This window comes from Pipistrellus hanaki, assembly GCF_964339955.1.
Source record: "Pipistrellus hanaki genome assembly, chromosome: 2".
In the NCBI taxonomy this organism is placed as follows: Eukaryota; Metazoa; Chordata; class Mammalia; order Chiroptera; family Vespertilionidae; genus Pipistrellus; species Pipistrellus hanaki.
In genome coordinates this window covers 20,509,435-20,535,403 of record NC_140504.1, presented here as the reverse complement: position 1 = coordinate 20,535,403, position 25,969 = coordinate 20,509,435, and the positions used below count along the sequence as shown (strand labels likewise).

The 25,969-nt window shown below is 38.6% G+C and overlaps 1 protein-coding gene and 1 long non-coding RNA gene across 4 annotated transcripts in view; one reads left to right on the top strand and one right to left on the bottom strand.

Annotated features, from left to right (window-relative positions):
* LOC311618477 overlaps positions 1–25,969 on the top strand; it is a 384,318-nt gene that overhangs the window by 165,379 nt on the left and 192,970 nt on the right. The gene's annotated exons all lie outside the window — the stretch shown is intronic.
* MLF1 (myeloid leukemia factor 1) lies at positions 811–25,653 on the bottom strand. 3 transcript variants are annotated; one of them, XM_084875657.1, is made up of 8 exons: positions 25,409–25,653; positions 15,935–16,091; positions 13,588–13,629; positions 7,124–7,207; positions 5,825–5,953; positions 3,765–3,924; positions 2,046–2,187; positions 811–1,079 (listed from the first exon to the last, which is right to left on the bottom strand). In XM_084875657.1, the coding sequence occupies exons 1-8, from the start codon at positions 25,453–25,455 to the stop codon at positions 977–979; spliced, it is 864 nt and encodes a 287-aa protein (XP_084731783.1). In that variant the 5' UTR covers positions 25,456–25,653; the 3' UTR covers positions 811–976. The 3 variants fall into 3 exon arrangements, with proteins under 3 accessions (XP_084731783.1, XP_084731785.1, XP_084731784.1); XM_084875659.1 differs by lacking the exon at positions 13,588–13,629 and having other exon boundaries at positions 811–1,075; positions 25,409–25,569; XM_084875658.1 differs by lacking the exon at positions 13,588–13,629 and having other exon boundaries at positions 25,409–25,567.

Genomic DNA, 25,969 nt, shown 5'->3' with positions numbered 1-25,969 from the left:
ATTCAAACCTAACTTCTATAAAAATTAATGCTTTAATTCTAGAATAAAAATGCTAGAGATGATTTTATAAATGGTATAATTAAAAACGGACCAATGACTTAGTAAGTCAAACACACACATCACCTGTCTAAGAAATTTTGAGACAATCAATCACTCAGGTTTGCAGAATACCAAATGCATTTTTCTAAATGTCACAGAAGGGCTGAGCAGAGTTTCTCCAAGGACACTCTTACTTCAGAATGTTAACCGTGGAGACAGATTAAGTGTTTGTGGGAAAGGAGAGTAGAAATACCTGAAGACATTACACAGAAAGGTCAGTGTAAAGTCTGATAAATGTTAAAAATGCAATATAGAACGAAAAATATACTATATAAAGACACTACAAGAAGAAAACTCATGTATATTAGCAGTTAAAATATCTCTTTGACAATGAACTATTTGACTGCTCTTTATTTTATCAAAATGATAAATTTCTCGCAAGACAGTACTAGTATAGTTCTGCTTTATTTTTTTAAAAAAAATCTTTAAGCTAGCTGGCTACATAACACATTGTAAAATCTGAAGTAAATGATTTTAACCTCATTAACATGACCCTAGAGTAGTGTTAAGTGAACATTGAGACAATTTTTAAACATTTAACTTCCTTAAAACTAGTTATATAGAACTGGCACCACATTCAGTCTTGTATAAAAGAATACACAGCCAACAGGAAAATAACTGGGAAAGCAAAGTCCGCACGTGAGTTTTGAAAATCAGTTATATTTTAAAGCGAAGAGTTTGATTAAATATTTAACAACTCTGCCACACTGCTGAAAATCAAAGTTTTATTTCTAAAGTAGGGACACCGAGATATCAGAAGAAAGTTGCTAAGTACAGTATCGATTTAACAACAGGAGATTGGTCTTATGTGTATTACCCAGCACCATTACTTTCTCTGTAAAACAACCCAAACTGAGCATATCAAATGCAAGGCTGTTTATTTTTTGCTCATTTTCACAGGTGATCCTTTGATGTTGAGTTTGTCCACGAAAACATTTGATCTTCTTCCACGTTCAATGCCTGGGCATTGAGATTTCTCCCTGAGAAATATACATATAAAAGTTAATACTTTTTTTTAAAATGGTCAACAGTTTATAAATCAATACGAACATGTTAAAAATCACTGTGATTTCAGCAAGATTTTACCTTAACAGTTTCTCAATAGCTTTGCAAAACATATGTCAGACGATTTCCCTTGGCATTTAAGAAAGCGGCCGCTGCTTTCCTGAGACAGATTTAACTATGCATCGTTTAACTACGCTGCCCCCATGGCAGCCACTAGCGATGTCATTTATATGGTAATAAAATCCAGCTCCTCAGTTGCACCAGCCACTTGAGGGTGTGTGATTCCATAGCTACATTTTTGGACAGTATAGATGTAGAGCATTTTCATCACTGGGGAGCATCACTTCAGAAAGTTCTATCACGTGGTGCTAGTTTACAGGAAATGCCCGATAGGGCCATAAATTATAGATCATTTATAAAGAACCTGCTTTCTTTCACCATGGATTTCATAGTCACTCTGACCACTGTTAGACTTTTATCAATAAACTTTTCAAAGTGAGACAAATACTATCTAAAATTTATATTGGAGCAGATTTCTTGTAGAAAATATTAGTGCTCTAAACTCCAAACAGGTATTTTAAAAATAAAAGAGGCTAGCACGTGAAATTCTGCATGAGGCTTCTGATTTACATTAAAATCTGTTTCACGTGAATAACTACATTATAGCATGTTCCTTAGGAGAAGTTAGCCCTTATCTTCTGAAGCATAATTCGCTAGTGAGTTACTAATCATGTAATCCTGAAATATTATTGTTTTTTCAGGTATAAAATTTAATTTGTGTGGAATACTCAGATATAATGTAAATCACATCTTTCTCAAAAGATATTGTTGATGAAAACAACTTGGATGTTGAGAACTTCTTGATCACAGAGGTAAAATTATGAAACTTTTTTTCTAATTATTCTTTAAACAACACAATTTATTTTAGAAATAACCCTTACCTTCTTTTAAGTTCTCGGGCTCCTGAATTCTCATGCCCAACACTTCGGGGCATCCTGGTGTTTTCTAGATTGCACCACTGTCTCCCTTGTTTGTACTTTAAAATCTCATTTTGCCACTCATCGTCAAAAGCATGAGCATCACCTACATTAAACAGTGAAACAAAGGAGTAATATTAAGGTATCAGTCAGTCAGTAAATGTCTTGCTCCCCACAAACTTTATTCTAGTCTGATGTTTCCATCAACCTAACCTCAAGACAGAGGCAAGAAACTGCGTCAAATACAAAGGTCTCTGGCTCAGGGTAATATTTCCTTTTCTGTTTGTTCCTCTATTGATAATTGTGTCACTGATGATCTGGTTTTTCACACGCCTGCATGGATATCACATTATTCTACCCAAGGGACCCCTTGACCCAATTACACTGACTTTTAGTCTTCCTTCCTGTGTCTTCCCGTAGTGATCATCCTTTTCTCTGTAGTTGGGCACTCCTCCTCTGGCTAGCATTCCTCATACCCTCACCATTTTCCTGTGTAATTTGGCCTCACAAGCTTCTGTTGTCAATTTCCTAAGACAGTTTACTCGTTCTGACTGCCAACTTATGTTGTTATGAAGTAGGTAACCTCACTTCCATATTAACAACAGATAAATGGCTACACTTGTTTCTTTCAGACTGCCTTTATAACAATGTATTCCTTCACTAAATCTTTCTTTTGTATGTTAATTATATTTCAATATGACAAAATTATAAAGGTTAAAAGTAACAAAAGGTTAAGATGTTGTGGCTTCCATTTCATTGCATAAGAATAAGTTTATCAAACTCCAACTTTAAGAGAAATTCTCTTTCTAAAATTATACAATAATTCAGACCCTTTACGGTATTAAAATATTTTTGTTTAGGATACTTTCTGAAAATAGGAGATGAATATAACTTTAAAACTACAACCAGAAGAATTAGGATACGGGAAAGACAAATTCATTTAAAAATAAATGTAAAATCTAGAAAATGAAAAAATTTACTTGATACATACCCGATATGTAATATGTTACATTATATCTATTTTTAACAATACCAGAAATTAAAATCTTATCGATAGAAAAGCCTAAATATCTAAAAATACCGAATCATTTAAATAAATTATGGCCTATTCATGATAAAACTTTTAGGTAACCATTTAAAATGTTTTTGAAAAATATCATAGGTGACTGTTCACAATTATAATGGAGAATTAAAATAAGCACTGTAAAAATTATATAAACACTAAAATATTAACTTTGAAAAAAGTATATGTTGATATATGCATAAAATTATTAGGAAGAAATACACCAAAACATTAATAGTAGTTATTTTGGGTTGAAATTTCAGATAATTTTCTTCTTTATACTTTTTTTGCATTTCTCAAATGTACTACTTTGAAAATCAGAAATATTTAAACTCATTTTGCCTACTGAATCTTACTAAATAACAATTCAAACTATTCCATTTCCCAAATAGAAAACATAAAATGGTACTCAGCATTACCAAAAATTACTATAAAAACAGAACTACTATGAAATTATGAAACCACAATATTAATACTTTGAAAAGGTATTTCCTACACATTTATAAACTACCTCAAAATGACTTCTTATGAAATGTTTCTACAAAAAGTATTCAAGTTCCACCAGTGCAGGTGCTATTTTGATTTTACCAGGAAGAATGCTATTTTCTGCAAACACTTACTTTCATTCATATTGATGAACTCCTGGTTGACCTCTTCATCTCCAGTCTTGTTGTTCTTTGATTTTTTGATAACATGAGCTCTGTCATGGAGATGATGGCCAACAGCCATTTTTTCTAGTCCACTGTCAGAATCTCTCAATGCTTTCCTAGTTTCCTTTATCTGTAAAAGTAAAGAAAATAAAAAAGGCTAGTATTTAAATACTAGAGGCCTGGTGCACAAAATTCGTGCATGGGTAGGGCCCCTAGGCCTGGCCAGCGATCAGGGCTAATCAAGTTCCCCACCTCTTTGCCTCCTCCTTCCCTCAGTCCTTCAGTGCCCCACCGGCACCGCTGGTCCCCCACCATGTTTCGCACCACCCCCTGGTGGTCAGTGCATATCATAGAGAGCAATTTAACTATGGTTCTCCTGGTGAACTCCCGAGGGGTCACTTTGCATATTAGCCTTTTATATATAGATACATTGAATGGATTTAATTCTAAACTCCTCAGGGCCTGTTTACTACAGAGATTAGACCATCAATCTACTGTTCTAAAAATAATGGGCACTCAGTTTCACTACCAACTTGCAGTAAAATTATGGTAGTAATTCTCTGGTATTTCCTGAACTGCTTGAAATTAAAATGTCTAGGACAAATAGGACCAATACAATTTAATCTTTTCGTAATCAAATGTTAAATCAAAGAATAACTTAAATATAGAAAACCTAGTGCCTTTGACACTGCCCTTGACAGTGTAATAGTAATACATGTTAGCATTCCTGTAAGTAAGGCAACTAATTACTCAGCAGTCATGTTGATGACATTGAATCTCATGACTACCACCTATGAACTCTATGGGTTATTAGACTATCTATGATAATCAAAGCTATTAACATGGTTCTCTATGGGACATTTATATTTATATTCTGTTTACGTTTATGATGCATGTCATTTACAGCAAGTTAAAATTAAAATGTCTGAGATGAATTAGCTGCACTATTGCAAAAGCATCATTAAAAGATATAACTAACATGTAAGAGCTACATAAATTAACCACTCACACCCATTAGATAGGCAAGCCTAACTTTTCTTTTTTACTATAATTACTAACAAAGACTTGGAGAAATGTGAACTCTTACACCAGAGTTTGTGGAAGCTGACTGTTTCAATCACTGTGTGATAATAACTTGGTAATTTCTAATGAAAATGATACACACCTCCGACACCCAGTCAATGCCATTCCTATATCCTTTGCACAAGGAGACTTTTGTGAATATGAATGAAAAATTAGAAATACCCAAGTGTTTATCAGTAGAAAAGTAGATTTAAAAACCGCTATGTAATCATATTTGGGATACTATTAAGAAGTTAAAGAAACAAGAGCTACATACATATCAACTTGAATAAATCTGAGGCATATTATTGAGCAAAGTCAAGTTGCAGAGGGCACTGCAATATGACACCATTATATAAAGTTTATAAATTTGAAAATAATTCACTATATTATTTATGAAGCATACATAAGTAACAAAATTATAAAGACATGCATGAGAATGATAAAGGAAAATGGTGCTCTTGGGGGAGGGAGAAAAGGAAAAGAGACCAAGGAGGGAGGAAGCTTTAACTGCATCTGCAAAGTTTTTTGCTTAAAAAACAAACAAACAAACAAACAAAAAAAAAAACAAGAGACAAGTTAAACAGAGAAAAATGTGATTTAAGACATATGAATATTTATATTATTCTTTATATCCTTCCTGTATACTTAAAATGTCCCATGAGTTAAAAAATTCATTTACTTCAAATATAAGTTAAAAGTAGACATTTGTTTATTAAACAAAGACTTCTTTTAGAATCTATGTATCTGTCAACATGTAAAGTTAATAAACATCAACAGATATTTATATAAATAAAGGTTGGGTGGGGAGACAAAAAATGCTTTATTGTTTTTCATAGTGACAAGGGTCTTCTCCAAATTCTCCCTTCCCCCCAACAGAACAAGCTCAAATTTGAATAATTAAACTTCGATAGAGGCAGTCATTCCACAACTCTATAAAACTCTAAGAATGCTTAGAAAATACTTACTCCTCCTGGAGCCTGACGGGTTTGAGTTGAGGCCTGGAAAACCCTTGGTGGTTCATCTCCTACTTTGGAATAAGTCATAACCGAGGAAGAAGTAAACGAATGTCCGTTGGGATCCATTGAAAGGTTACCCTACAAATATAAATTGTAAATTCAGAAAGTTTAGTCAAATATGCAGAACTAATGTCAGAGAACTGAAATAAGTAATAACACAACCGGAAATTCTACTAAGGATACTATGCTATCATTATGGTGCATCCAAATGGTACCACCAGGAAGGTCCTAACTTCCTTCCTTTTTAGCCACCAATTCCCACCTCCTAGTGAGGAATACAAGGGAGTCACTCAAAGATCCTTAAGCCTTTGGGATCAAAGACCTATGGCTTAGCCTTAAATATAGATGCTGTGATACTTTTAGTCAGTGGTTGATGCTTGTGTGCTAAGTTTTAACTTATATTTGAAGTTAATTTGCCAACATTGGGCCAATTAACCATACACTAGGAGTTTTATACCTCCTGTGGGTACCAGATTGCTAATCACTAAAATCATTCTGAAATGATCCTTAGATTTCAAGTGAGAAGACTAAATAACATGGGCCTTCTTCAGATTCAATCAAGTTACTGTTTTGATGTGAATATTGAGTAGAAAAGTAAGAGTGGTAGGATTACTTTATAAGTATTTGGATGACGTGGATCTAATTTAGTGTCTAAATATCATTCTAAAATTTTCAGAATTTTTTAAACACTAAAACCTAATTTCTTAGATGATACAATTACTTTTAAGTAGACAAGTTATAAAATAATTTTAAAAATATAAATTCTTATAAAATGTTTGTTTACAATAGTGACCTTCAGCAGTACAAATGCTTTTGAGGTTGATTTTTTTTTAACTTTGAAAGTTAATGAATGCTATTTTCCTCAAACTTGTTGGTTGTGAAACCAGTTTTGTGGGTTGTGACCAGGATTTTTAAAAAATCTGAAATAAAATAGAATACATCAGCACATATTGTAAATAGTATGATCATTTTCTTAAACTTTTTTTCAGGTATATTTAATTAGCACACAAGTATTGTGTACTGTACCATGACATAAGACATGTCATGGTACATATATATATTTGTGTGTGTGTGTGTGTGTGTGTGTGTGTGTGTGAAAATGTCATTTTATCACATCACTATCAAAGGTAGATGCTATGACATATTTTTTAACTACTGTGTATCATGGTTAAAAAGAGTTCGAAAGCCACTATAAAATTGGGTACTAATAACTGAAAATAATTTTCTCATCAATGTTTTAGTACTTACAAAGTTTCTTTGTAATTCCTGCATACTGTTTCGCATATTTAACATCATTCGGTCCATTGCCTGAAAAGGGCTGATTTCTGTATGCTACAGGATATTAGGAAGTATGTTATTAACTATAAGTACAACACAATGGAAACAAATCAACCATTCCAAAACAGATGGAACTTTTTTTTCTCAATTTATGCAGTGGGATCTCATGCAGTAATTGACGAAGTAAAGATAATTTAAAGACTATACAATGAAAATAAATTGTCAAAGAAAATAATTAAAGCATACACAAAATCCCAAATAGCCAACATATAAATGATTAGGGAGCCATAACACTATAAATATATGCATACATATATGTGTACACACAGACACACACACACACACACAGATGATATAGAGCAGAGGTTCCCAAACTTGCTTGTGCCGTAGACCCCTTGCCATGTTTTTTGGTTTTGGGTAGACCCCCTACTTACCTGATATTGATTTTTTTGTAAATTTCTAACTGTAGTGAAGTTTAGTGTTAAAATTTAATAAAAAATAATGTACCTACTTTTCTCCGGCATTCTCAAACAAAATAACACTGATTCACTATAATTTGTATGATAAACTACCAGTTTATATTTTTTAAAATATTTTCTCAGCACTTTCCTATTCAAGATTCAGGAAATGAATGAACGTATTTTTCTCACATTCATATTTATAGAGTAACGAATTGAACAAGTCGGTGCAAGTTCGCGAAGCTTTGAGACAAAAATTGGCAAGAATGTTTACTGCGCGTATGCTTGTAACAAGATGATACTGGTATATCATTATGTGCAGGTTTTTATCCTATAACTTACACAATTTTATAAACATATATAATAAATTTTTTACTTCATAGGTATTTTTATAAATAATTTATATGTTTTTATATTATAAGATAGTATGATATAAGTAAATAGGTACTATCAGTGTATGTTGAGATCCACTATCGTGGACCCCCATTTTCATTTCATGGACCCCCAAATTTTTTTTTCGCTGACGTAGACCCCTTGCAGGTTGTCATAGACCCCTGGGGGTCGATATAGACCACTTTGGGAATCACTGATATAGAGGGAAGGGCAAAAGTAGGTTTTTAGTTGTGAGTATGCAAAACACAAAGAATATTCTTATATTCTTATTTATTAACTAGAGGCCCGGTGCATGGATTGGTGCACTGGTGGGGTCACTTGGTCTGGCCTGTGCCCTCTTGCAATCGGGGTGTCAGAGAGCCAGTTTCAGCTCAGTCCCTGCAGGCCAGGCTGAGGGACCCCACAGGTGTATGAATCCGTGCACCGGGCCTCAAGTATGCATATAAGACCTTTGGTTAGTCTCTTCCTGACCTCTCCAGGTCTGTTTCATGTTTCCATATCTGTGTTTTCTGCTCCTTCATTGAGCACCTTCCCCCTGGTAGTTATTGCACAACATAGCTACCGGCCAGCCAGCTGGCTGGCCAGGTGGTCGCTTAGGCTTTCATATATAAGCTAGAGGCCTGGTGCATGATATTCGTGCACTGGACGGGGAGGGTGTCCCTCAGCCCAGCCTGCACAGTCTCAAATCTGGAATCCTTCTTCTAATCTGGGACTGCTGGCTCCCAACCACTCACCTGCCTGCTGATCTGATCACCCCCTAACCACTCCCCTGCCAGCCTTATCAATGCCTAACTGCTCCCCTGCCAGCCCAATTGCCCCCAACTGCCCTCCCCTGCCAGCCTGGTCGTCCCTAACTGCCTTCCCCTGCTGGCCTGGTTGCCCCTAACTGCCCTCCCCTAACTGTCCTTTCCTGCCGGCCTGATTGCCCACAACTACCCTCCCCTGCTAGCCATTTTTGATAACATGGGGGCTGACATCTTGTGCAAGGGCACGAGGGTCCATTTGCATATTACCTCTTTATTATATAGGATAGATTACTGTATTATTTTCCATATGAATAACTGTAAACCTACTTTTGCCCACCCTGCATGTGCAATAACATATGAATATATACACAGTATCATCCATCAACTTTTAAAAAATATATAGATTTTATTGATTTCAGAGAAGAAGGAAGAGGGGGAGAGAGAAACATCAATGATGAGAGAGAATCATTGACCGGCTGCTTCCTGCATGCCCCCCACTGGGGGATCAAGCCCACAACCCAGGCACGTGCCCTTGGCCAGAATTGAACCTGGGACCCTTTAGCCCACAGGCTGACGCTCTATCTATTGAGCCAAATCCGCTAGGGCCATCGACTTTCTTAAAACATATTTAGCTAATATATAAACACTGATATATTCTGGGCTGGGACAGCTCTAGCATACACTAGCCTTCAAATCTTTCCTTCTTCCCACCACACAAATAAATAAAACTTGGGCATAAGATACCTGTGTCACCCCCACCAGTACCACAGGGCTGACAGAAGTTGAGCCAGCCCTTCTTTTTATCGCTGTGGGGTCCAGGTGATAGATGTTCACTCACTCTACTAATTTGCCGCCTACTATTGAAGGCTCCTAGGGCACACACCCTTGAAGCCTGACGCATGCTCCTTTAGGAGGAGAGCTGAGAATTCCTCTAGAACAGTGTTTCCTCAGCCAAGAGAGACTCTGACTCCAGGGGGGTTCTCCAGGGAGACACTCAGTTTTGTTTGTCACAACTGAGGAGGCTGTATGACTGGCATATAGTGTGTAGAGGCCGGGAATACCACAAAACATCTTACAAAGCAGAGGGCAGCCCCCAGCTGGAGAGCATTATGCTACGCAAAAAAAAAAAAAAAAAAAAAAAAAGGAAAAAAGAAAAGCCAGTCAGAGAAAGATAAGTATCACATGATCTCTCTCACATGTAGAATCTAATGAACAACATAAACTTATGAACAAAAATAGGCCCAGAGACACAGAAGCATCGAACAGACTGAAAAACCTCAGAGGCAAGGCAGGGGAGTGTGGATGGGTGAGAAGAGATCAACCAATGAACTCATATGTGTATATGCATAACACATGGACACAGACAACAGAGTGGTGAAAGCCTGGGTTGAGGGGCGGGGCAGGGCAGGGTGAGAGAGGTCAATGAGGGAAAAGGGGGATCTGTGTAATACTTTCAACAATAAAGAGTGAAAGACACACTGACTTTATAATGATTAAAAAAAAACAAAAAGAATTGTCCTAACCGATTTGGCTCAGTGGATAGAGCGTCAGTCTTTGGACTCAAGGGTCCCAAGTTCCATTCTGGTCAAGGGCATGTACCTTGGTTGTGGACGCATCCCCAGGAAGGGGTGTGCAGGAGGCAGCTGATTGATGTTTCTCTCTCATCGATGTTTCTAACTCTCTTTCCCTTTCCCTTCCTCTCTGAAATAAATCAATAAAATATATATTTTTTAAAAAATCAGCCCAAAGTGTCAGCAGTGTCATATCTGAGAAACTGCTCTAGAAAAATCTATATTTTAGGTTTTATCACTGGAATATTCACCAAAAATTAAAAAGTGAAGCACACATTCTAATGTGCCACCCAGTGCACAGTCTACTACTATTAAACAGAGAGACTGGTTCAAGTCACTCAAGTAGGAGGAGTCTTTCAAATCCTGTCAGGCCTGTGATTCAATGCTGATAGTGCAGCCCTGCTGGAGACCTTTTGCTGTGCCAAGCTAGGACTCACCAAAAAGTTATCACAGGCCTATTTATGCTTTTGCCTTCTGCTGTGTTTTTATTGTTAGTAAAAAAAAAAAAAAAATGGATGGAAAAAACAAATTCCCGTTAATTTTGTTAATATTTAGAACATGCACTTAACACAGAACACAAATGCACATTGAGGAGATACTGACACATCCTTGGCTGCAATATAATTAATCTGCATTTCAGAGATTCAGGAAATCCTATCTAATAAAGAAGGAATAAGCTAATTGACCCTCATGCTGTCGCAAAAGTGGCAGTGCTCACAGTTAGTAAGGAGAGAATATGCCAACTGACTGCCACGCCTTCAAAGATGGCGGCACCCAGTCCCCTCAGCCCCACAGCACACCTGCTTCCAGAGTCCCCCAGTCCCCTCATCCCCCCAGCCACACAGGGCCGGCCTGAGGTGCAGGCAAGCCTCAGATTGCAGCTGCGCAGCTGCCCAGGGCTGCCCGAGGCCCAGGTAAACAGGGCTGGCTGAGACTTGCATTGCTGGCAGTGGCAGCAGCAGAGGTGTGATGGGGGCATCGCCTTCTCCTGATCGCCGGGTTGCCTCCCGCCCCTGAGGGCTCCAGAACTATGAGAGGGGGCAGGCCCGGCTAAGGGACCCCTCCTCTAGTGTATGAATTTTCATGCACCGGGCCTCTAGTATTCTGAATGACCAGGCTGTATGAGACACAATTCTTAAAGAGCTGAAAAGGAGCTGGGCCAAGGAATAGGAGGAAAAGAAGGAGAAGAAAGAAGAGATGATCAGATGTTTGGGTATGCTCTGCCCTATTCTCAATTCACTGTCAAATCCGCATCAAAAGATGTATTTGTACCTTCTCTGGGAGGCCCAACACCTGAGTGACAAAAAGTAGGGGTACAAATTACAGCTGAGATTCCAATGGGCTCACAAGGCCTTCAGGAACTTTGTACGCATGCTTTCCTCTCTGCCTAGAATGCTCCCCCTCACTCAGCATAGGTACTTCCTACTCAGGATTCGAGTACCACCTTCTTAGAAAGGCCCCCTATCCAAACTAATGTCTGCTCACCTTCCTCACCGTATCATTACCCCACGTCATCTCCTTCAGAGTTCTTGGAAGTACTTGAACTTGAAATCACGCTGTTGTATACCGTCTGTTTTCCCACTCTGTAAAAAGAACCTCTGAGAAGGTAGGGCTGTCTTATTCACTACTATCCTCCCAATATTTTAGAAATACTTCCTGGCATACAGGAAGGTGCAATAAATATTTGCTGAAGGAATGAACAAATTCTCTCTAGCTCAGCTCAAACCCCTATGTCCAACTATTTACCAGACAGGTAAACCTACCCAGACAACACACAAATGCCTCCAACACCAAAGGCCCCAAAGTGAAATGATCCTTTTGGCCATTCCTGCCCTCGTATCTACACCATATCAATGTTCTGTTTCTTATCTCAGTGGGATTCTCTTTCTCTACTGCTCCTGTAACTCTATCCATCACCAAGTTCTATCTATTCAATTTTGCCAAATGAGATATTTCTCGTTATCAGCATGGCCATTACCCAAGTAGAAGTGATCCTGAATGCTACTCACAACACTTTAACAGCCTCATGATCGCCCTGCCTCCACTGTGGTCCCTTCTCATTTCTCCACCCGCCCTCAAGCACAATGATCTGTTTAAATGAGAACCTGATTCTATTACTATTTTGATGAAAATTGATCAACTGCTTCCTCTGCTCTTATGATAATGTCCACAGTCCTTGCCAGGCTGAAAGAAGTCCTTGGTTACCTCTCCATCCTCTTCTACCTCGACTCTTCAACTCATACGCTGGGGCCCTGTGATCCTCAATGTTTTTGCTCTCCTTAGCCTCCAGGGCTTTGCAGGTACTTCTTCCTCTGTGTTGAGGACTCTTCTGTTTTCCCTGGTTAACTCCAACTAATCCTTAGGATTCCTGGAGTCTTCTCTGATTGACCTCTATCCCCCTACCCCAAAGGGTTACAGGGTTTTCCTATCTGTGCTCCCACAGCATGTCAAACTGCCTATCATTTTACTGATAAGTCTGCTATAAATGCTTCTTTTGTCACTTGTCCCTCTGAAAACTCTGATCAGGAAGGTAAAACTTTAAGGATACAAATGGTTGAAGTCGAGCACAAGAGAATCAAAACACACACACACACACACACAAAAAAAAAAAAAAAAAACAAACAAACAAACAAAAAAACAACACACACACACACACACACACACACACACACACACACACTTTTTCATAGATGCATCCATAGAAAATGTTCCAAAATCATGCTATTCTCTGCTACTCCTCAGACTGCCTTCCCAGGTGTTAGAAACTAGCATTACAGAAAACGGGGCACACGCCCAAAGAAACACCGGTGGGAGAAAAGCGGGGTGCAGTGCAGGCACATCTGGACGTGGGAAAGAAGAAGCAGCACAAACAGCCAGTAGAGGCCGAGAGAAAGCAGCCGATCTGAGCTTCGCCAAACGTGCTTGTCTGCCTCAGGGCTGGTGCTTTTTGCCCGTTGGAAAGTAATCATAAGCATGTCTCCAACTTGTAATCCCTTTCGGAAATCAACTGAACGCCCATTCGTCTATTAAAATGTACTTTTTTTTTTTGAAGACCGATTTTATATATATGGATAGGACTTACTTCAGAAAACACATGCCAACACACTCTAAAATAAACTTAGTTCATGAAACAGGTTTTTAGTACAAATACTAAAAAGCCACTACTATAAAAGTAAAGCTGCATGCCAATTCAATGTGCTTGAGTTAATGAAAAAGAAATATGTTAGGAAATAGTGCTAAAATGGCTTGTGTCTCATGATACGAACCATACCACCAAAACTGCCAAAAGGCACAAGAGAATTCACTGCCTAGAAAAAAAGCCAATTAATTTCGGTCATGATATTTATATGATAATCCCAGGAAGAGAAAGACATGCACTATATACTCACACAGTTCAGTGCTAGTAAAATTACAGAACCTTTTAATCAAACAGAACTCAGCATATATTTTTAAAATTCCCTGCTTATTATTTATTGTAATTGTATGGCAGGCAAGTAGGAGACACTATATATCACTTTTAAATATGACTACTCTAGTATTTATTAAAGGGAGTTTAAAAGTATTTGCCATGGCTTAATACATACATATCTCAAAGAAAATTCACACCAAAATTAATTAAAACATAATGTACAATGATTAAGATTATATCATCTTTCCTTTGCTCGGCTATTCCATATTTTTAAAAGATCACTTAATCTTGCCTGTAACTGATTAAAAGTAAAAATCTATCCACATTAATAACATCTCAAAAGATTAGTAGAGATATTGGACAAAAAATTTTAATAAATATCTCCTAAGAACTAATTTATGAAATAAAAAATACAGACTTCAGAAAGGATCACACACACAGATTTAAAAGTATTTAAGGCCTTTAATAGGCAAAAGAATGTTAAGTATAATAGATGGAATAATAAAAATTTATAGTTCAAAAATTATACTCAATAGATAAAGAAGAATAAAAAGAAAATCTTAAACACATGTATACAAATGAAAAACTTTCATTAATTGAGAGTTTAAAATGTTGAAAACATTATAGAATTTCTGGGTAAAAGCTATATATATAGTCAGTGATTTTCCCCCCTGTGTAACTTATGTTGAAAAATAGAAAAAAAAAACTGTGTTTACATTAAAAATTGTATATCAAATGACATATACTTATTACTGTGTATATCTACAACAGTAATCTCCAAAGTGTCTTGGATACACCAATAAAATTCTTCTATTTTTTTGTCACTGAAAGAAAAAGAATTCCTCTTTTTATTTCTTTTATTGACTCTGGTACCAACACTCAATCTAAATGTCAGATGCTCACATGTCACATCTTGAATGATAAATGGCCTAATTAAATACATTTAAAGATTAAGTTATCTAGTTTTAAATAAAATTAATCTCCTCAAAATGGACAACTGGCTTAAAAATAGCCCCATAAAGAAATCATGAACTGAAGAAAATGCTAACAATACAAAGCCAAGGAAATGGCATAGCTGATGTTTCTCCTACTTTTGTAGGAAGCTGTTTTCCCTCACAATATGGCTGGTGAAGATGACAAATGTCACATAAGAAATGGGCCCCCAAAAAAAGAAAAAAAAGAAAAGGATCAAGGTGTCTTTTAAAAGCACTGGCATAATAGCTTACTATTCCACCAAAACACTCATTTTGAAACTTCACTTCACAAAAAGAGAGAAGCTTTGTATTAAAAGTTTAGCTAGCATGCTCAAAAAGCCTATTGTTTTTTGTTTTGTTTGTTTATTTGTTTGTTTTTGGCTGTGGTCTTTCAAACTTAGCACTTCTCTCTTTCATCTGCTGCAGTCAATTTCTAATTTTTGTTTTAAGCACAAATACCCAGGAAAGAAAGATTAAGTTCCATTTCCAGTGAATGACCAGCAGCTTACAGCTGATGTGAACAGGCAGTGTCAGTAAGAACGTTACAGTTGAATTACAAATACATCTCCATCTGAACAGGACTTGAATTGTGACCTCCTGGTTCCTGGGTCAAAGCTCAACCACTGAGCTACACCAGCCAGGCCTGAGATTTTTTGTTGTTGCTATTGTGTATGTTTGCAACTTAGCTTTGCTCTCAGACAAAACTTATGAAAATATACTGCAATTATGCAAGACTTTTGAATACAGTTAAAAGTTAATATAAAATTTGAAGATCTAAAACTTTAGATTGGCTTTGAAGGAGTCAATTGACTATGAAGAAGATTGGCTCTTCCTGGTTCAATAGTGATAATTACGCTATAGCTTTCACTGCTATTTTGAAGTGGCAAAGAAAATTGTATGGGACAGAAAATATATGTCATGGCCTGTTCTAATTTAAGGCATGAGAAGCATTTCTAAGGTGAGAACAAATCATACATATACATATGAAACAATGCTTTTAAGTTTGGCTTATAATACATAACCATATGATCTTAAAAGTTTAGGTAGCAGAGTGAAATTCCATATAGCTAACAGTTCATTGTTAAAGGGTTAAGCTTTCCAACAAGTCCCTCCCATTATAGAGTAGTAATTTCCATAACGTAAGTATTAGTCATATCCTGTCATGATAGGTACATTCTTCAAATAACACCTTTCTTCAAATTCCCACTAACTTTAAAATAAAGAACTTACAGTCAGAAAATTTTCCCCATCATCACGTCCTGAACAATTACGAGCTCTTCTTCTATCACTTCTCCCATCAGAGATGCCAAGCAAGTCTCTTCCGAAAGGTTCAGAAAAACTTCTCATCATCTGTCGCATACTATCTCGGTGTGCATGAAAAGAGTCACTGTTGAAAAATCACATAAGAATAAGTGTTGGAATTTAAATAACAGGCAGATAAATACTACAATGCAGTATTTTGAGCTAATATGTTCGCTAAAGTGACAAAAGAACACTTTAGAATAGAACCCTATACAATAAAAGCCTAATATGCAAATCGACTAAACAGCAGAACAACAGGTGGAATGACCGGTAGCTATAATGTGCACTGACCACCAGGGGGCAGACACCCAATGCAGGAGCTGCCCCCAGCCCATAAGCCCCAGGCCGACCCCGGTCACCCTACTGGTCAACTCGCAGAGGGGGGTGACAGGTGGAGGCGGCAGGGGCAGTGCCATGCCAGCCAAGGTGGGTGCCAGCTGGGGGGAGAAGGGGGCAATTGTTCCACTGGTCCCCCTATAGATCGGCCCTGATTGATGGCCAGGCCTAGGGACCCTTTCCATTCATCAAGGGAAATTTCTTCTTTCCTTCTTTCTGCTACATGTACTAGTGGCAAAATCATGCTTAGCCAGCAGATTGTAAAAATCCATTATTCATAAATACAATGTATAGACAATAGATATCTCATAATGAAGACCTACTATTCACAAATACAGAACTGTTCTTGTTATTTACTATAATTCACTTATGAATAATAATAAAAATATATCTTTAAAACTTATGATATAAAAATGTTAAACACAAAGTAACACACCTCTGGCAGCATAAGCTAGTTCTAAGGGAAATGGCAAAAAGAAGACAGGAAAATTCTGCTGCCAGGTAGAGGCCACTGTGGGCAGTCAACAACATAAATTCTAGTCAGGACTAATAAAGTATTTCATATCTCAATGATAATGCCTAATGATACCCAAAAATCTGATTTTTGTTAAATTTTGTTTGATGTGAATATGGTATTGTGGTTATGTAAGAAGATAACCACATTTTTCATAGATTAATGTTTTGGGAAATATGTGAGGTGAGATAACAGAAAGTCTGGAATTTGCTTTTAAGACATTTTGGAGGCAGCAGCAGTTATAGAGATAAATGTAGCAGGTGTCAATTCTGAAGTCCTGGGTATTGGGTACACAGTATTGACATAAACCATTGTAGTACACATTTAAAATAAATAGTTCATAATAAAGATAGAACTACATAGAGTTAAAAGATTTCATACCACCTGATATTTTAAAATGAATGATTCAAAAGAGAGTCCATTTACTGAGAGCTTTATATTCACTGGATATTTAGAGCTTAGAATCCTATATAATAAAGGAGGAATATGCTAATTGACCATCACTCCGACACAAAGATGGCTGCACCCACAGCTGAGGCCAAGTTCCCATGAGGAGCCTTAATGAGCAATCAGCAGGGACCTGAGGCTATGCCCTTCTCCTTCCCCAAAGGGCTTGATAGGGGACCTCAGGCCGTGCCCTCGATCCAGTGGGGCTTGACATGGGACCTCAAGGTGCAGCCCCAGTGCTGGGTCGGGGGAACTCAGGTTGCATCCCCATCCCATGGGGCTTGACAGGGAACCTGAGACTTCACCCTCCCCACCCCCTGCCTGGAGGGGCTTGACAGGGGACCTCAGGCCATGCCCCCCACCCAGTGGGGATTGACAGGGCATCTCAGGTCATGTCCCCCACCTGGCAGGCTTTATGGAGGACCTCAAGGCTGGGCTGGGAACCTCAGGTCATGTCCCCCATCTGGCAGGCTTTATAGAGGACCCCGTTCTGGGTTGGGGAACCTCAGGCCACGCCCCCCACCCTGGCGCTGGGCCAGAGAACCTGAGGCTATGCCCCCTGCCTGGCAGGGCTTGACAAGAGTGGGATTGGCTGGGTCTGGATAGACCAACAAGGTAGGGGAGGTAGCCGGGTCTGTGTCTCACGGGATTTTGAGGAGCATGTGGGTGGATGGGTGGGGACTTGACTCTGGGTCCTGTGGTAAGCCCCAGACTCTGACAGGAGGAAGGTTTTCATATACATTTTACTTGTTTTCCTTCATCTCTGGCACTTCTATTATAGAGAAAGGGCAAATAGCAACATTAAATTATCTCCTCTAATTAATTCCCTTTTAATGTGTACAAATTTCGTGCACCGGGTCACTAGTATGTATGTGAGTATGGAGATTAAAATGTTCATCGCTCAAGATATCTTCAAATGCAATGAAGAAAGATACTTAAGGGAATATGAAATTTTGTACTGGAGATAAATGATTATGAAGCAGTTTATTTTCCTATAGAAACATGCAATTCAGTGAATCTTATTTTTCTGATTGCATTACATACCATTGGGTTAGAAATTCAGCAACTGAATGTGGCTAATTTAGAATGTTGCCCAGGGTTCTCTTTATTTAAATAGGAGCAGGTATATTTATATGTAGGGCAAATGCTAAAAAAGAAATCTTTACTTTTTGAGTGACAAGAACAAAAGGCTGCCTGTTGGAAAAAGCGTTAAGATGAAAGTGGGCTTGCAGCCTGGCTTTTGCACCTGTCCGGACCACTCAGGAAGAATCTGGCTGGACCCTGAAGTGAATGCAACTCATGTCTACCCAGAACAGCTACTGCTTGCAGATGAGACTTCAAGATTTCTCTTGTTCAAGCCAAACATCTCTGGCAGTAGTCAGCAATTGTTTTAACACGTTTTTAAATTAACCTAATGCAGGGTTTGTCAGGTGAGATGTTAATAGTTTTGATATATTTCTATCTGTACATATTGTTCTCCTTTGAAATTAATGTTTCATTCTTTCAGAGAAATTTCACTTATACTATTATGATGGCCATGCTGCCTCTTTCAAGATCACTGGCACAAACCACAACCAACCATAGTGACATTTGGTACTAAATGTACTTTTTCTACACCATGTTATTAATCTACCACAAGCTAGGAAAAATAAATTATTACTCCCATCCACCAAATTTTTTACTCTTAAATTGATTCTGGGCCTGTTTGAAATAATTTCAACATAAACGTGTTTTTTAAATTTAATTTTATTTTCCTAGAGATAGAAGAAGGGAGAAGGAAAGAGAAACATTGATGAGAGAGCCAAACGTAGATTGATTGCCTCCTGAACACCCCCTACAGGGGACCAAGACTGCAACCCCTGCATATGCCTGGACTGGGAATTGAACCAGCAACTGTTTGGTGCATGGGATAAGACCCAATTAACTGAGCCACACTGGACAGGGTATAAAAGTTGGCTTTTTTTTTTAATGTATTTTATTGATTTTTTACAGAGAGAAAGGGAGAGGGATAGAGAGTTAGAAACATCGATGAGAGAGAAACATTGATCAGCTGCCTCCTGCACACCCACACTGGGGATGTGCCCACAACCAAGGCACATGCCCCTGACCGGAATCGAACCCGGGACCCTCCAGTCCGCAGGCTGACGCTCCATCCACTGAGCCAAACTGGTTAGGGCAGAAAGTTGGCTTTTTAAAAAATTTTTTTAAAGGGCTGGTATAGTTTCACTTCAGAATAAGTCCTGCTTTTAAGGTTCAAATACAAATATACACATGTATATATTCACATGCACAGCTTATAATTTTATTTAGTCTGTATAAGAATATATATATTTATACTTCTAAATAAAAACCATTACATTATTTATTACATAAGGGACTCAGATTGATATGGCAGTTCCATTCATCAAGGGAAATTCCTTCTTTCCTTCCTTCCACTATATGTACTAGTAGCAATAGCTTGCTTAGCCAGAGCATATTGTTATGATTCTCTTAATAATAAAGAAATGTTCCCGAATGTCAATAAGGTGTATGGGTACATAAAGAAAATACATCAGGTGATTCAAAATTTAAAGCTAGAAATAATACACGTAACATTCATAAGAAAATCTTGAGGGCATGGGCCATAACTTCTACAAATTTATGTTAGAGTCCACAGGGCTGACTATATAGTAGAAACCCAAGAAATACTTGAAGAATGAATTACATAGCTACAGGCAATCTGTTTTCCCAATAATCAGAAGCACGGTTTAAAATGGTAGTATGGCATAAACCTTTGCTACTGAAGTGTAGGAATGACTATGACCCCTCCCATTCTATACATATTCCCTTAGTTTTGCATGAATATTTATAATGTTTACTTTTATTTTTAAATACTAGAGGCCCGATGCACAAAATTTGTGCAAGAGTAGGCCTTCCTTCACCCAGCTGCCAGCACCAGCTTCCCTCTGGCACCTAGGACCCGGGTTTCCCTCGCAGCCCGGCTTTGTCTGGAAGGTCATCCAGAAGGACGTCTGGTCTAATTAACATATTACCCTTTTATTATTATAGATATATACTTAAATCAATTTTGGAGAGCAAGAGCAAGGGATAGAGAGATAAAAACATCAATAATGAGAATCATTGATCAGCTGCCTCCTGCAGATCCTCTACTGGGGATTGAGCTGCAAGCCTGGCATGTGCCCTGAATGGGAATCGAATCGTGACCTCCTGGTTCATAGGTTCATGCTCAACCATTAAGCCACACCAGCTGGCTATAATGTTTATTGATACAACTAAGCATTAAGACATGTTAGATGCTATCAAATGGCATTTCTTGACCCAGCCAACTGTCATAAATGTGTTGTATTCCTTAACTACCCAATGAACCAAAAAATGCACCAAATCAAGTCTACCTTAAAAATTCTTTCATTTTAGGGTTTATAATACCTCATTCTATAAATATGATATCCTAAAATATGTATAATTAAATTATAAAAAATATCCTTATAAAAATATTTCTGAGAACATAATTTTTTTAAGTGCTAAAACTCATAGTAGCTGTTAGGAGTCTTAAAATGGGATCCTGAAAATGAAAACTTTAAATTCTAGCTGAGTACTCTAAAACTAACTTTATTAAATGATTAAAATTAGAATACTATTTAGCACCAAACTACATTATCTTAATGAAGACCTTACCTCAAACTATATGTATGAAAACAAATATGTAAGTAACCTCAAACATTGTTCACAAAAGTTTATCTAGTAAGGTACTTTTTATTTCCTGCTATGACAGTATTCTCAATCAAGAAAATATCAGTCACCCTAGCTGGTTTGGCTCAGTGGATAGAGCGTCGGCCTGCGGACTCAAGGGTCCCAGGTTCGGTTCTAGTCAAGGGCATGTACCTTGGTTTCGGGCACATCCCCACATTCCCAGTAGGGGGTATGCAGGAGGCAGCTGATTGATGTTCCTCTCTCATCATTGATGTTTCTAACTCTCTCTCCCTCTCCCTTCCTCTCTGTAAAAATCAATAAAGTATATTTTAAAAAATCAGTTTAAGAAAATATCAGTCAAGTCCACCAGTGTGACTCAGTGGTTGAAAGTTAACCTATGAACCAAGAGGTCGCGGTGTGATTCCCTGTCAGGGCCCATGCTTGGGTTGTGGGCTTAATCCCCAGTAGGAGGCAGCCAATTGATAATGTTTCTCTCTCATCCATGTTTCTATCTCTCTATCCCTCTCCCTCTCTTCCTAAAAAAATCAATAAGAACAGATTAAGAAAAGAAAATATCAGTCAATATATTTCTTGTATATGAAACACATTTACTCTCAATTCAGTCAATGAATATGCCAAAAGAAGTGTCCTCCAATTACCTCCACATTGCAAAATGAAATATTTAAAAATTTAAGTAGAGATTATAAAAATGTAAGTTTTGGCTTCTATGAAGATCAAGGAGATGGAAAAACAACATCCTGTGAATAAATGCAGTTCTTTGACCAAAGACACATATGGTGTCCATATGAAGAGTTGGGTGCCTTAAAGAAATGCTAACAATTTATGATTAAAAATAAGGCTGATAGATATGTCAACCTGCTTCTGAGCCTTTAATATCTAGTAGCTTATAAGTGCTAACATAGATATTCTTTGTAGACTTGCAAGATCAGAAATCCATTTCCGTAGCTCAGAAGACTCACGTTTCTGTACAAGGTAGAAATTTTCAGATTGTACTAGATATATACTTTTATAGTAAATAATCAACTCTCTTAGGGTATAGGATAGATACCAAAATAACTTTAACCTCAAATTAGTTTTCCTGCCCAAATATACATTATTTTTATTTCTTCTTTAGCAAATATAAATGGGAGGGGAAAGTAGCATCTTTGAGAGAAAACTGCATGCCAGGAAGTACCACCATTTTTTTTTGTAGCCTTTGTGTTTTTAACCAAATTACAAGTATTATTTATTTACAAGGTATATATGAACATATGCTGTAGTCCATTTTCATTGAAATAACTTCAGCTAAGCAACATAAGAAGATACCAATATAAAAATCCCAAATATATACAACAAACAAATCACTTTTAAAATTTCCATTTAATTTTCTGTTGAAATTTAATACGTGCTATTATGTGGAGGTAAACATTTTAAATGAATATATTTGAACTTAAAAGCAATATTTTAATTGTGTTTTTACTCAAGATATTTTAAGCATTTGACAATTTGACCACCGTATTTTACCAGTCTCAAACTATTGAATTATTATAATTTTATATCCAAGAAGTATATATTTTGAATGTTCTCACTTTTAAATAATTAGTAAAGTGTGCTTATATTGATATCCTTGATTCTGAACTGATGGATTGTTTAGGAAATGGCACTGTTCAAATTAGAAAGTGCCAAATCAACCATGGCATTTGCTGAATGCAAATAATTGCTTTCAACAAGAAATAACCAGAGTAATGACAAGACAAAGAGTAAAGGAAACCAGATTATCATTACACAATATTTACTGCAAACTTTCTACATGTCAGACATCCAACTACCCACAGGGAACCCAGTGACCAGACACATAATGTTAGCAATAGGGATAATGCTTACAGGAAAAAAAAATGACATGAATTCCTTATGTTTGACTTCCATTAATTAATGGATATTCATTTCATTTGAGGTTGGGGTAAAATGGGTAGGTCACATGACGTTACCTGAAATAAATATAAACTCACAGGTGTTCCCCAAAATATGTTTACTTTCTATAGAGGTGGTTGTGGAACAAATGAATTAAAAGCATGAATCAGTTTTATAAAGTTAACTATCCTACACTTCTATGATCCAGTTTCCTACCTTTAAAGAAGGCGATGACTGAAAGACCTACTGACATGTAACTGATGGTCTTTTCCACCCTGAGCACAGGGAGGAGAGTTCTCTGAGGCATGCCTACTATTTGTGGTCTGTTACTATTTCTGACCCTGACCCTTGGGTTCACTGCCTTTGCTCAAAAGAGTCACCCAAGGGTTTAAATTACACCTTTGCTAGACATCTTAAAGCAGGCACTAATTATACATTCACAGTTTAGTTAAGGCCACTGCTCTTTTGGAAACAATCAAGGACCTAATACACCAGACGTGTTGTGTACCATAATCTTCTTAACCCATTGTACTGATGTCACTGTTTCACAAGAACCACTTCAGCAGCTCCGCTAATCTATGGATATATTTAGTCCCTACTCTCAGAGGCTTTTAAAAGAGCAGATCGTAATACAAACTTTGATATTTGTTTTTAAAATGGCACTGGTTGTAAATGCCCCGATAGCTTCTAAACAAATGAACTCCAACAGCACAATGAATTTGCTGTTTAAGGAGTAACCTTCAGAAGAGTTGGTACAACTGAGCTTTCTTAGTCACACCAGAAATTAAAGTCTCCTGGAGGTATTAATTACATTTATAGTCCTATTTGTTTCATTAGCGTTGATTCCTTACATGTGAGTGTAGCTATTGCACTGTTAATTATTCTCTCAATTATTACTTTGATGTTATGTGGTTTTAAACATTTGTGTCGGTATTTTCCTCTAAGAAAATCTACATGGAAGGTAAACTGTTGACATTTTAACCTTAAAGAAAAAGGGGTCCCTAAGTTGCCTAGGCTAGAGAAAGAATTTAAGCGACCTAGTTAAATCAAGGACAACAAGTCAAAGTTCAAACTGGCAAAACCCTTGAGAGAAAAAAAAAAAAAGTATCACAAATCTTCCTGTTCTTGGGATGCAATTACATTAGATCATACCTTTTATATAATCACCAAAAGACGAATTAAAAAACAAACAAGCAGCTAAATCAGAATGGAACAACTAATTCATGTCTGGATGTCATCTTCCGAAGGCATCACATTCATGTCACTTGGACCGGCCCACAGGTTGGCACCTGTTACCGGGGTGTTACATGCACCCTCTCCCTGCTTCCCTGTCCTCGCTGTACGCCTGACCCAGGCAGCGTCCCTTCCTATACAAGGCCAGCTTTGCAACAAAGCGAGCAAGGAAAAGCAAACATTGCACATGGCAACTCCCAAGCCCCTGGAGGGGAGAGGCAGCTCAACTCTCCGCACAAACACACGATTAACAGTGCTGTTCTAGAAAAACGTTTCCCTCCTCGGAGAACTGCCACCCCCGAGACCCTCCCCGCCCTCATGTGGGGTCCACACAGGTGTGGGGAGGTCCTGAGAGCATGCATCCTGCTCACCGTGAATTCCACCGGCGGGTGGCCGTTACCCAGAGGCAGTTAGCGCCCCCGCGAAGCCCCTGCAGCTGCGAAGCCTCACCCCGGAGGAGGAGAGCAGAGGGAGGGGTTGGGGCACCCCAAGTCTGGCCACAGTGGGTGCAGAGCGGCTCTCACCCCGGGTGCGGAACGCAGGGGAGGAGAGGGCGGCTCAGACCTCTGCTCCCCTCTCCCCCCCAAGTCCTTCCCCATCCCAGCTCCCCAAACTCTTCTCGCTTCACCTCGCGGACCCAAACTCTCTTGCTTCTCACTACGTCCCCCCAAACCTCCTCTCCCCTCCCTCGTTCACCTCTAAGTCAAGGTGACCAGACGTCCCGCTTTTGGCGGGACAGCCCCGATTTTTAACAATTTGTCCCGCGTCGTTTTAAAAAAGTCCCGATTTTTGGAAGAAAGGGGTGGGGAGTGGAGGGGGGTGTCCTTAAGTTACCTAGAGAAAGAATTTAAGCAATCGAATTAAATCAAGGAAAACAAGTCAAAATTCAAACTGGCAAAAAAAAAAAAAAAAAAAAAAAAAAAAACAGGATGCAATTACATTGGATCATAAATTTTATATAATCACCAAAAGAAGATTTTTTTTTTTAATCAGAAAACTAGATCAGAATGGAACAACGAATTCATTTTTTGGAAGAAAATCGGGACTTTTTTAAAACGCGGCGGGCTGTGGGACAAATTGTTAAAAATCGGGACTGTCCCGCAAAAAGCGGGACGCCTGGTCACCTTAAGTCCTCTCCTCCCTTCTTTCCCCCAAGTCCTCCTCTTCCTCCAACTTACCCCCGGAGTCCCCTTCTCGCCCTCTCCAACCCGCTCTTTCCCCTTAAAATAGTTCCCCAGAAACATCCCGTCATGGCCGGCCCCGACACTCACGAGAAGAAGGGGTCGTCCTCGAACCCGCTGTTGAGCATCCTGAACATGCTGGCGGCTCGGCCGCGGCGGCGCGGACCGGTGCGAGGACGATGTAACGCGCCGCAGCCGCGCCCGGACCCAGCCCGCCCCGCGCAGTCCTCGCTTCTTGCGGGGCGGCGTAGGCGGTGGCCGCCCACAAAGGCGGAGCCGGACGCAGATCTGGTCTCCCATTGGATGCTGGCTCCCCGACGTCACAGAGACGGGGCGGGGACAATGCGCCGCTGCCATGACAACTGGGATCAACACGAGGTAAGTGTTCGGACGGGTGCCAGCCAGGCAACCCATCGCCAGCCTCCCCAAGGCCGAGCTAGAGCTTGTTCTTAGGCCTGCCCACAAACACAGAAATGAGACCGCCCCCTGCTTGACCTTGGGCAAACCGCCCTTGGCCTCCAACTCCAAGTCTTCTTTTCAGGAAAGTGGAGATGGGTCAAGATTTGGGCCAGATGGCATCCAAAAGACCCATTCTCGGGCCACCTTTTGTGACCCACGCGAGAGAGCCTTGTAACTGAAGAAATCTGTGGT

What these genes read in the sequence shown, in the direction of transcription:
- MLF1 (XM_084875657.1), bottom strand. Translation starts at nt 25,455, where the DNA reads ATGTTCAGGATGCTCAACAGCGGGTTCGAGGACGACCCCTTCTTCTC. An exon ending in ATGGGGAAAATTTTCTGACT is followed by an intron (nt 13,630 to 15,934) that starts GTAAGTTCTTTA and finishes CTTTTTTTCTAG; the next exon opens with GCAGTGAATTCTCTTGTGCC. An exon ending in GTTCATCAATATGAATGAAA is followed by an intron (nt 2,188 to 3,764) that starts GTAAGTGTTTGC and finishes TGTTTAATGTAG; the next exon opens with GTGATGCTCATGCTTTTGAC.